General features: G+C 41.5%; 1 protein-coding gene across 4 annotated transcripts in view; it reads right to left on the bottom strand.

Moving 5' to 3' along the window:
* The window catches only part of USP24 (ubiquitin specific peptidase 24), a 156209-nt gene that overhangs the window by 44552 nt on the left and 98692 nt on the right, over positions 1 to 12965 (bottom strand). For all 4 annotated transcript variants that reach the window (XM_053575344.1, XM_053575343.1, XM_053575347.1 and 1 more), the window contains exons 37-42: positions 12757 to 12827; positions 11927 to 12087; positions 7851 to 7912; positions 4743 to 4934; positions 3176 to 3293; positions 667 to 811 (exon numbers count right to left, since the gene is read on the bottom strand). In XM_053575344.1, the coding sequence (XP_053431319.1) occupies positions 667 to 811; positions 3176 to 3293; positions 4743 to 4934; positions 7851 to 7912; positions 11927 to 12087; positions 12757 to 12827 (749 nt within the window). The remainder of the gene's footprint in view (positions 1 to 666; positions 812 to 3175; positions 3294 to 4742; positions 4935 to 7850; positions 7913 to 11926; positions 12088 to 12756; positions 12828 to 12965) is intronic.

Raw genomic sequence — 12965 nt, forward strand, 5'->3', positions numbered from 1 at the left:
ATTTCCTACCTTGCTTCAATTGGCTCACTCATCTGTAGGCTCTGTTTTAAATTTCATCTTCTCTAGGACGCCTTCTAAGACACTACCAGCATGGCAGAGACATGCCTTTGTGTGGAACAACCAGGACATACCTCTGTTTTACGTTGGATTGCATTACATTGAAGTTATCTGCTTGTGGGTTCGCCTCTTCCACTATACACTGACCTCCTTGAGGGCCGAGATCATGTTTTCATTTTTGAGCTCCAAAAGCCTAACACACATCTTAGCACACTACATACTCAATACATCTTGGATGAATTTAACTAAACACAGACTGTGCTGTGGCAGAGCCAATGTTTACTTGACTTTGTATCTTTAGTGCCTAACACGATACCAAGAATAAAGTCACTCAAGACATAGTTTGGAATAAGTATCAACCAACTTGAAAATGACTCTCTTCTTTAATGAAAAGGGTACCATTTTGTGATATACCGCAGAGAAATGCAAATCAAATTAGAGGATATTATGATTTATAATCGATTTGTGTATGTGAACACAGTACGCAAAAGAATTATGTAATACTGACTCTCTTTGTGGTCGGAATAATGCAAACACAGTCTTAAAGTTGTATGTTTAAGAGTTCATTCTAAAAAAAAACTTAAGTGCATCAAGGTTTACAAAACTTACATCAAATTCCTTGGTGAGAGCAGGATCAGGCTGGTGATGCATAGAAAGTAACTCTTTTATAATAATTTGAAGATTTGAAGGTGAACTATCAGCCAACATTACAAGAACTTCATAGGCTGCCAATCGGCTATTTGCTGTACTACACCTAAAAACAAAGACACAATCCATTCCATCAATCAATGATCTACTTAAACTGCTCATTACATTTGACTAACATTTGAAATGAAAGTATAATAGCTGCAATTCCTCAAACATAATTTAAGTCAGGTCTAAACTCAGAGAAATCTAGTGACCTAGAGGTTATGAATACAGGAGGGATGAATGTGGCTTAGAGCTAAATACCTACTTGACCTGATGATAAAGTAGCAAAATTCTTTCACTTATGACTCTCATCTAAGGAATGGGATTAGCAAGAGTAGAGGAAACGAGTTAAAGAACTTTGTAATAAACATAACATGGGAAATTATCTTCCAAAGAAAATAGCTAGGGAGAAAGATTTTACAGCCATCATCCTAAAATTTGAATATCTAATTGGCAGAAAAGGACACTATGTACATCACTTTATGTGCCTGAAGACCAAAAATTCTTCAAGACACTAATCAGCTTTTCACTTAGCTGGAAAAAAATGGAGGTAGAAATCTAGTTTGCTAAATCAATTAACTGAAAGCAGTAACAATATAATACTGACTCTCTTTGTGGTTGGAATAATGCAGACAACAGTCATATTAAAGTTACATGATTAAGAGATCATTCTAAAAAAAAAAAAACAACTAAAGTGCATCAAAGTTTATAAGACTTACATCCAACTCCCTGGTGAGAGCAGAATCGGGATGATGATGCATAGAAAGTAGCTCTTAAAAGATCACTAGCAAGCATTCTGCAGGAAACCAAAGCCTGCCTGTGCTGTGCCTGCCTTTTTGTAGAAATCACTCTGGGGATGGATGGTAATTTCTCACTGACACCTACACCAACCTTGCATTACTGAGGGGATCACAGGTTAGGAAGGACACAGAGAAGAGAGGACATCCAACCTGTGAACAAAGCCTTAGGGAGTAGAGGAGGCATTCAAGAGGGGGCTGCAGGGCCCTTGGGTTAGCACTGCACCATGCACCAAGGAGCTGGCAGCAGCCTTTGCTTCTTGTCTGGACTTATGGGATGCAAAGGACAGGTAAGAAATGAACAGGGAGGTACAATACACACAGGCTAGACATTAAGAAGTCGTTTTGTTATTATGATATGAGAATAGCATTACTTCTGAAATGAGTTTCTGGGTATTGTAAATCTTTCTTAAGGTTATGGTGGGAAAAGGCTGAGAGTCATTGTCATTTGTCACTCCCCAGTATACTAACACCATTTAGTAACAAAAGAAATGTTTTCTATTCAAGGCATCATATATGATTTTAAAAAGACACTCCTTATTTATGGAGGTATCACTTTTAACAAAAATAAACTGCTAAAGATTTTTTATTGTTTACTGAAAATCAAAATATTCACATATTTCTGTCATTTTAAAAGAAATTCCCATGGACCTAGCACCAAATCTTCTAAAACAAGACTGGGGCAGGGTGAGAGTGGGGTAATCCCTGAGGAGGATGAAGATTATTATTTTTTTTTAATAATCTAGAACAGATTTTGCTAATAAGGAATCTCTAGGTAGAGAAATATTTATATATGATAAGATACCTCTTAGGATTCCACAAAGCATTGCTTATTATGCCTTAGCCATTTCAATAACCAATGAAATTATATAGGCCTTTTTTTTACTGTAAATGCCAAATCCTTAGTTCCTTCAGAATCACTCAATTAACTCTGGTTTTCATGAGAAAAGAACAAAGTAAACTAGATTCAGAGCAAATGAGATGGCTGGTCACTGCCTCCTCCAGCTCTAAGAGGATAAATCCCACTCAAGTACGGTCAAGTTAAAAAGAGATTTTTCTAATTTGTACCCATAAAAACTTGACATAAAATTTGATTCCACAATTACTACTATCATAAATCTCAAGACACAGTCAACACTCAGCAAAGGACAAGGTTCATACACTAAGGCACCTATCTTTTTCTGTTAAGAAACCCTCAAGATTTCACTGCGAGCCTATGACTTTTACTTTGTACATAATTCTTTTTTTTTTTTTTTGGCCGGGGCTGGGTTTGAACCCACCACCTCCGGCATATGGGACCAGCACCCTACCCCTTGAGCCACAGGCACCGCCCTGTACATAATTCTTACACCTTTGCTTCTCTTGGAAGTTGTGACCGACCAAGTTAGCCACATTGTTGATTCCTCCTCCATTTTGATGATAATGGGACCAGCACACTTGCTCCATGCTTACAATGTGTCAGGCAGGCTTTATGTTAAGCTGCTTTACACGTGCTTCTGTATATAGTGGATAATACTAGGCAGGGCACAAAGTCTCAAAGATGGAAGATAAACTCCAAGAAAAATCTTTTTAGTCTAAAGTTTCGAATTAGAATTTTTACCAAAACTGAACACAAGGTGCATTTTCCATACTTTGGATGAAAGTCCTGTTGACTGATGGCGGCACTGCCAGCTGGAGAATGACTATTTAAAATAATTCTAGAAGCTCGGAAAAGGAAGTCATCTAACAATGGTTTAATGAGTGATGAACCTGGAATAGAGCATAATATTTACATTGAAGATGAACACATATTTTAATTCAAAGATCCTGTCATGCACTTCCCTATCCGGGCATTCAGTTTAATCCTTATTTTTTGAGTGCTTACATGGTAAGGCTCTGTGGGGTGGAGGGTGGGGATGAGTGGGAGGGTCCGGGGAGGGGAATAAACACAAGTGAAACAAGTGCCTCCCTTTATGAGCCTGCACCGTAGAGAAAGGCACCAAAATCTCACTGTAGCTGGGCGCGACACCCCTACCTGTAATCCCAGCACTCTGTAACGCTGAGGCGGGCAGATTGCTTTAGCTCATGAGTTTAAGACCAGCCTGAGCAATAGCGAGACCCCGTCTCTAAAAAATAGTTGGGTGTTGTGGCAGGCACCTACAGTCCCAGCTACTTGGGAGGCTGAGGCAAGAGAATCGCTCAAGCCCAGGAGTTTGAGGTTGCTATGAGCTATCACGCCATGGCACTCTTTACTCAGGCCGAAAAAGTGAAACTCTGTCTCAAAAAAAAAAAAAAAAAAAAAAAAAAAAAAATTTCACTTTAGAGAAATGCCAAGACCACAAGGCAGAATGGTTTGAGAATGATTAGTTCTTATTCTGAGCATAGGGGAGTCCACACAAGGGTTTTTGAAACCTTTACAATCTTGCCTTAAGTAAAAATGATGTCTTTTTCTCCCTTTTTAAGAATCACTCTTTTCTATGTATCCCTAGTAGCCAAGAAAATTTTGTAGAGCTTAGTTTATGTTATAAAAGAGACAGTTAGGCTGGGCATGGTGGCTCACACCTGTAATCCTAGCACTCTGGAAGACTGAGATGGGTGGACTGCTTGAGCTCAAGAGTTTGAGACCAGCCTCAGTAAGAGCCAGACCCTGTCTCTACTAAAAATAGAAAAAAAGACTAGCCAGGAATTGTGGTAGGTGTCCGTAGTTCTAGCTACTTGGGAGGGTGAGGCAAGGGCATCATTTGAGCCCAAGAGTTAGAACTTGCCATAAGCTATGATGATGCCACAGCATTCTACCCAGGACAATAGAGTGAGGCTCTGTCTCTCCAAAAAAAAAAAGTGACAAGTTAATTACCCCAAGGTAATCTTGTATGTATCCTACCACCAGAGAGCAGTGGTTAGGGGCAGCCTCCTGAGATGAGAATCACCTTTTATAGAAGATATACAACAGATTATATCAGATTAACAGCAAAAAAGAAAAACCTACCTCAAATTATAATTTTTATGGGATATTAAGAAGTTATGTGGTCCAACCATTTTGAACACTACAGACACAGGTAAGATACACCTTAGCCACTGAAATTCTAGACAATTTCTTACTACCTGAAAGGTCAATTTTCCACTGCCCACTTGGCACCGGTCTTATTTCCCCAATTACACACAATAGTTACAGCAGTAACTGAGGCACTCTGCCGCATGACAAGATGAAGCAATAATTACCCAGCATTTCCTTTTCTGCCCCACAGAGTGAAAGGAGGGTCTTAATGAGCCGTAAATGTCCTGCCAGTAAGATGTTGTCCGCTTCACTGGTCTCACATTCAGCTGTGCGATTAGGTTCAAAGTTATCTAACCAAGTAATCTCATCTTCAAGCATGGTAGCAGGGCTGATTCTCAACTGCTCCATTTCTGAAGCTAAGGAAAGAAAAATCCATTACAAAGAAAGGATTTCCCTTCATGGAGTCAAAGTCCTGAATTAAAGCAAAGCCAAGTTCCAATCCTTCCCTTCACACAGTTCAAAAACACTCATGAATAACAGCAGGCTACAGCTGTGGTACAGGGGGCCGAGTTTACGGTCCTCCTTTGTAAACTGCACACTTATTGGCTGCCTCCTCTGCAGGCCACTGTGCTATATGCCGGGGATGTAGGACCAAGGGGACAAATCCCTGCTCTGAAGAAGCTCCTGGTTTGATGGGTGTTAGCAGCTGTCCCAGGGAACAAATGCTCCCAGAGTAGAAGGACTCAGGAGGGCAGGAGGGCAGGAGGACTCAGGAGGGCAGGGGGACTCAGGAGGGCAGGGGGACGCAGGAGGGCAGGGGGACGCAGGAGGGCAGGGGGACGCAGGAGGGCAGGGGGACGCAGGAGGGCAGGGGGACGCAGGAGGGCAGGGGGACTCAGGAGGGCAGGGGGACTCAGGAGGGCAGGGAGACGCAGGAGGGCAGGGGGACGCAGGAGGGCAGGGGGACGCAGGAGGGCAGGAGGACGCAGGAGGGCAGGGGGACTCAGGAGGGCAGGGGGACTCAGGAGGGCAGGGGGACTCAGGAGGGCAGGGGGACGCAGGAGGGCAGGGGGACTCAGGAGGGCAGGGGGACGCAGGAGGGCAGGGGGACTCAGGAGGGCAGGGGGACTCAGGAGGGCAGGGGGACTCAGGAGGGCAGGGGGACGCAGGAGGGCAGGGGGACTCAGGAGGGCAGGAGGACGCAGGAGGGCAGGAGGACGCAGGAGGGCAGGGGGACGCAGGAGGGCAGGGGGACTCAGGAGGGCAGGGGGACGCAGGAGGGCAGGGGGACTCAGGAGGGCAGGAGGACGCAGGAGGGCAGGAGGGCGCAGGAGGGCAGGAGGACGCAGGAGGGCAGGAGGATGCAGGAGGGCAGGAGGACACAGGAAGAGACCATCACTCCTGCAGAGTGAACTAAACCAGGGCAGGGCTGAGCTCTGAAAGGAGAAAGTGGTCAGAAGTGTAGCAGCCACAGACTGGGTTTCTAAGCAAGGAGCCCAACTCCTGAGAACCACTCTGTTCTTTTGTACTAAGCATCTTACTTTCCCAAACAAGGCTTTAAAGCACAATTCCACCCCGAAGCTGTGACCGGGGAGGAGAGCAAGAGTTGTCATGCTCTTCTTCCACTGCTCCACGTGGGGCGCCAGCAGCGTCCCTGCACGGTAAAGGATACTTCATGGTTGGTCAGAGCTAGACTGGACAGAAATGAACCCTGTCTCCACCACTTACTCGTGGTGTGATCTTGCTTCCTTGTTCGTGCCCCTGGGGCCGACACCAGTTCTGCAGGGAGCTGTGTGTAAAGTGTTAATACAGGCACCAGCTTATGGAAAATACTCTAAAATTGGCAATCATGGTTTCAAGACATTTCCTGAGAATTAATTCTCCTCAGCCCCCCAAGAACATAGTAAGAGACCCTGGACCCCTCATTTACCACTCAACAACACACATTAATTTGTTCATTCATTTGAAAAGTTGCGTGTGTGCGGCCAACTCCTGATTCCAGTTCCCAGACGGCAGAGGGCCTGGCCTGACGGCTGCTGGCTCTCCCTGGAGGCCTGGCAGGAAACCCACGTCAGGCTAGGTGAGCACGTGAGCCCCTCTGCTGCTCTAGACCCTACACATCTCCCTGTGTGCATGTCCACCACGTGAAGGAAGGCTTCTGCATTAAGTTTCCTTTAGACTTAAGTAGAACGAAAAAGATTTGCTTCTTTTGAGGAACCATTCTGCTGGTTCTTATAGGGTACCAGAAGCAACTAGTCATAAGTTGGTCCTTTTTCACCTCTGACCTCCAGGAACCTCAAAACCAAATTCTGACTACGTGAGGCTTCATAGCCTGCATATATGCAAGGTCTGCTTTTTCCTTCTGGCTTTGACATTTTTTCCAATTAATATTTTTGTTGATACTGATTTTTATTTTAGTAATTTGCTGTAAGCCAAAGCAAATTCTTTGTGTAAAGACTGGGATAATAAACCAAGAACCTGTTGATCTGAACAACTAAAAGATACAGAGAATTCCAACATTTGCATTATTTAAGGTAAGTACAGGTGGTTAAAATCTCAACATGCGGCGGCACCTGTGGCTCAGTGAGTAGGGCACTGGCCCCATGTGCCGAGGGTGGCGGGTTCAAACCCAGCCCCGGCCAAACTGCAACAACAACAACAAAAAAAAAAATAGCTGGGCGTTGTGGCGGGCGCCTGTAGTCCCAGCTGCTCGGGAGGCTGAGGCAAGAGAATTGCGTAAGCCCAAGAGTTAGAGGTTGCTGTGAGCCGTGTGACGCCATGGCACTCTACCGAGGGCGGTACAGTGAGACTCGGTCTCTACAAAAAAAAAAAAAAAAAAAAAAAAAAAAAATCTCAACATGCTAACAAGAGAGCTTTTAACAATCACCTAACACTAGGTAATTACCTGACTTCTATTATTGTCAGCAGGCCTCCAGAGAGTCCCTCTTTCCTTCAAGAATTGTCAGAATAGATTACATTAGAGAGATTACATAGAAAACTTTAAAAATTGTCCGAATAGACGACATTAGAGAAAGACCCTTTACAATACTTTTGTATTATCATAATTAAAATACAAGTCTTTGACAACTTTTAAAATCAACAAATCTTCTCAACACATTAACAACTGGGTATATGATAAAAGAAGAACTCACTGGTACCTGGGTTCACATGCTATTTTTACAAAAATAAAATTCAACTTCAAACAATAATTACAATTTCATTTATATCTAAGATATGTCAATCTTAGATTCAGAAATGTCCATTTGGCTTTTTTCTCTTCTACTCCCCTCTTACCCCTTCGTCCCACAAATCAAAGTTAAACATTAACTTACTTGTCAGATCATCTAATAATTGGCACCTCAAATCAAAATACTCCATACACTGAGATAATAGTCTAAAAAAAAAAGAGAAGTTTCAGTTATTTTTTTAAAAAAGGCTGATATGAAAATAGAAAACATTTTTCTTGTAAGAGCAAGGTCATAAAAAATTTAGCAAGACAGTTTTCCTAACCATAAAATAAATACTTTTCTATTAATTCAAATTCTGTACATTAACAATTCTACTAATGCAGACACAGTGCAAGTATAATAGTGTAAAGGGAGGGCAACTTATTAAATCTATAACATTTTAAAACAGTATGCACTGATTGTAGACACAGTACACTTATCACATTCATTCATTTAAACACCAACCAAACCTACTAAGAACCTACTAAATGCCTGAACCTATTTGAGGGGAACAGTGAACAAAAGAACAAAGGAGACAGCAGATAAAAAATATACACACATGTCAAGTGGTGAAAAGCACTAAGAAGAAAAATAATGTAGAGTGAAGAAAAGAAGAGACAGAAGTGACAGAAATGATCGTCCTATTTTACGTAGGATGATCAATGAAGCTTTCTCTGCAATTACAGTCGTTAACAGCACAGGTGTTAGAATCAGACAGAAATCGGCTGATTCTGTTTCTTGGAACCATTGCATACAGCTGGGATTCCCACGGACAACTTATTTCACTTTGCAGTTCTCAAAAAAAATCCTTGTTATAGCATTAGAAATAAAAATGCATGCATATAAAAGGCTCAGGCATGGACAATGATGAGAAGCAAGAATTATGGCTATAAAAATAATAAAATTGCCAAACTTATTAAACCATCCTGAGGATTAAAATATAAATACATGTAAAGAAGTAACTGGTGTTATTGTTATCATTACTATTAAGGCAATTATGTACCAAACTTGGGCTTTAAGAAAAGCTGTCAGATATAATTTTCAAAATTATGCGAACACATAAAGATTTAATCCTATAGGAAATTAAATGTTATCTACATTCAATATACAAGTATTTTTAAGAGATTCTTTGAGAGTACATTGTAAAAATCTCATCTCTTTCCCAAAGTTTAGAGAAACTTAGTATTAAATCAAACTTTTAACATTTAGTTATATTAAACTGACTCTTACAATGACAAACCTAACAGTTTTACCTTCTGTTTGTATGGCAGGCAAAAAGTTTTTACTAGCAGATAAAACACACCTAAGAAAGGTGTGGGTCTCTTCCTCATGAATGAGAGAAATGACCCAGTTTTAACTTCTTAAAAAATGGGTTAAACATTTCAACTGAAGACTCATTGGTCTTTCAAATAAAAGGATCATTTGTTCAGGAAAATTTTAACTAGGGAAAGTTGGAATTATAAAGCAAAAAAAAACATAAGAGGGTAGACAACTAATGCCTAATTCAGGTTAAATCTGGATGGTAAACTGCAAAATAACTTTTAAGTGTGGCTAAATGTGTAACATTTGTAAGTTATCCACAATAATCTTATCTCAGAAATCAAAATTTTACTTCTTCCTTATTTAGATACTTGGAATAGTAAAACTGGTTAAATGCTTCAAAATAACATTTATATAGAGGCTTAAATATGTGGGCCAGGAATCTCCATATATGAATAAGTGCATGAGAATATAACAAATGTTGATACATACATTTAATCCTGTAAGGAAGACTTATAAACAGATAAAATTATAACTCATGGAGAATTCTATAGATTACACATCTTACATATAGAAAAAAAGATCTTTTGGGCGGCGCCTGTGGCTCAGTCGGTAAGGCGCTGCCCCATATACCGAGGGTGGCGGGTTCAAACCCCGCCCCGGCCAAACTGCAACCAAAAAATAGCCGGGGGCGTTGTGGTGGGCGCCTGTAGTCCCAGCTACTTGGGAGGCTGAGGCAAGAGAATCACTTAAGCCCAGGAGTTGGAGGTTGCTGTGAGCGGTGTGAGGCCACGGCACTCTACCGAGGGCCATAAAGTGAGACTCTGTCTCTACAAAAAAAAAAAAAAATAGAAAAAAAGATCTTTTAAAAAGCCTGTGGCTCAAAGGGGTGGGGCGCCGGCCCCATATGCAGGAGGTGGCGGGTTCAAGCCCAGCCCTGGCCAAAGACTGCAAAAAAAAAAAAAAAAAAGTCAAGGATGGATGAAAGAAGAAATTACAAAGGAATCTGAGACAATTTTGAAAACAAAAACACAACATACTAAAAGTTACAGGATACATCGAAAGCAGTGATATCCAAGGGAAATTTATGGCTAGAAATGCTTATATTAAAAAATAAGGGGCGGCGCCTGTGGCTCAGTGAACAGGGCGCTGGCCCCTTATACTGAGGGTGGCGGGTTCAAACCCAGCCCCGGCCAAACTGCAACAACAACAAAAAAATAGCCGGGCGCCTGTAGTCCCAGCTACTCGGGAGGCTGAGGCAGGAGAACCGCCTAAGCCCAGGAGTTGGAGGTTGCTGTGAGCTGTGTGATGCCATGGCCCTCTACCGAGGGCAATAATTAGTTAAACTCTGTCTCTCCAAAAAAAAAAGAAAAAAAAAAAAAATAAGAAAGAAGCCAAGTGTGGTAGTTTACCCCTCTAATCCTAGCACTCTGGGAGACTGAGGCAGGAAGATTGCTTCAGGTCAGGAGTTCTAGACTAGCCTGAGCAAGAGTGAGACCCTGTCTCTACTAAAATCAGAAAAGGACAAAAGAAAGAAAGATATCTAATCAACAACCTACCATTACACCTTAAGGAACCAGTAAAAGAAGAACAAACTGAACTCAAAGCTAGCAGAAGGAAGGAAGTAATGAAAATTAGAATGGAAATAAGTAAAATAGAGATTACAATACAAAAAACACCAATGAAACCAAAGTTTGGCTCTTTGAAAAGATCAATGAAATTGACAAACGTTTAGCTAGACTAAGAAAAAAAGAGATAACACTAAGCTTACTTCATTCCTAATTCAGAAGTGAAAGTGGGGACATTACTACCAGTTTTATAGAACTAAAAAGGATATAAGAGAGTACCATCAGCAACTATATGCCAACAGATGGAATAATCGATACATATGTGGACAAATTCCTACAAAAACAAAACCTGCCAAGATAAAACCAAGAAGAAATACAAAAGAATGAACCTGTAATAGCAAGAAGAGCAAATCAGTAATCAAAAACTTCCCAACAACAAAAAAAAACCCTGGACCAGATGGGTTCACTGGTAAATTCTACCAAACATTTATAAAAGAATTAACACTGAGCCTTGTCAAGCTCTTCAAAGAGGAGGTAACACTTCCCAACTCATTCTGTGAGGGCAGCCTTACCCTAATGCCAAAGCCAAAGACATGGCAAGAAAATTACATATAAACAACTGATGTAAAAACCCTCAACAAACTACTAGCACAGCCAAAGTGGGCAGTACAGTTAAAGGGTTATGCACCATGAATGAATGAGACTGACTCCTGGAATGCCAGCGTACCCCAGCATCTGAAAATCAATGTAATACCACATTAACAGAAAGAAGGGAAAAACCCAGAAAAAGCATTTGATGGAATTAACACCCTCTCACTATACAAACACTGGACAAACTAGGAACAGAGGAAACTATGTCAACATAACAAAGGCCATATATTAATAGGAAAAGCCCACAGCTAACATCCTCAGTGAAAGACTAAAAGCTTCTACCCTAAGAGCCGGAACAAGAAAGCAATCCAGGAGGATGTCCAGTGACCTCCAGACACGGAGCTATGAAACAACTGAGCTGAGAAAGTGATGCGCAAGAGGATGGGACCAGTGCGACCAGCTCAGACAATTCTGGGCTCTCATCAACCAGGTGAGCTGCTCTTTCTGCCGGGGGGTAGGTGGCCCAGACGGGGTGGAGGGGACGAGGGGATAATGGCAGAAGAAAGCCTGGCAGTGTTTCTTCTAACTCTCCTGCCCTGAATGGGGTAAAAAACACAAATGCCCTCTTCCAGGGCCCAAACAGTAGAAGAAGAAAGGAGAAATTCTTTTATCATCTCAATAATGTACCATGGACTTTAGGGGAGCAGTATCATTTACCCTTTCTTGCTGTACAATACGAGCATCCTCATTTTTATCACATACCTCTGGTTGACTCCTCTCATGATACTTGTTGGGGACCAGAGAGGCAGCTGAGCCGTGAGAATGACACCGAGAAGAAACTGGTTTGGCTTCTGCACTTCTGGATGTGCTGACGTGTCTGTCTGACTGAGAGTGTACAGCTGATCACAGGCAACCCGGCGAATCTGAAATTACATGGTTAGTGGCAAAGGACATTTATCAACCGACATTTAGAGATTGCTTAATAAGTGATATTCTTCCGAAGGCCACATTATCTACTTGCTCGAGTTACTGAAGGATCCTATAAGGTATGAGTATTTCAATTTGGAATGGTACAGTTTCCACTGAAAAAAACTAGGGCTCATTAAAAACAAGTGTGGCCTGGGAACTCATTTCCCAAATTATTCTACCATTCTACTCTCATCGATAGGTTTATAACTTAGTGTAAATGAAAATAAGAAAGTGATTAAAAAGTTAATCCTCACGGTCATTTAAAGTCAGAATTATAAAATCTAATGGAAGTTCATGGCGTGAAGTTGGTCTTTCCTGATTCTAACTAAAATTTGATGCTTAACACCAGCTGAACGTGGGCTGGAACATTTTGTTTGTTATATACAAACATGAATTAATTGTAGCACAAATCTCACACCTTCTGCTGGATATGGAGGAGGGAGTGGAAGGGAGAGCAGTATAGTCCACGGGGTCGTCACTTTTCCTTCCGTGGTTTGCGACCCCTCTGTGGGCCTCCCTGAGAAGACTGTGCCACTCCTGTCCTCCCCACAATGTCACAGAGATCTGAGAGAATGCAGCAACAGGACCAAAGGAGTTTTGTAAGAAATATAAGAAATCCTTACCTCAGCACTTGGTGATCCCAGCAGAATATCAATGATAAAATCAGCAACACAGGGCAAATTATAGAAAGATGCTAAGAATAACGAGAATTGAAGGGAACTAAGTTAGGTAATGCATTTTCAAAATTCTGATTAATTTCTTAAGCTCAGCTTACACAGAAATTCATCCCTTATACATAGAATCAAAATTCAGAACCTTTTAGAACCATTTC

This window comes from Nycticebus coucang, chromosome 22 (genome assembly GCF_027406575.1).
Source record: "Nycticebus coucang isolate mNycCou1 chromosome 22, mNycCou1.pri, whole genome shotgun sequence".
NCBI lineage: Eukaryota > Metazoa > Chordata > Mammalia > Primates > Lorisidae > Nycticebus > Nycticebus coucang.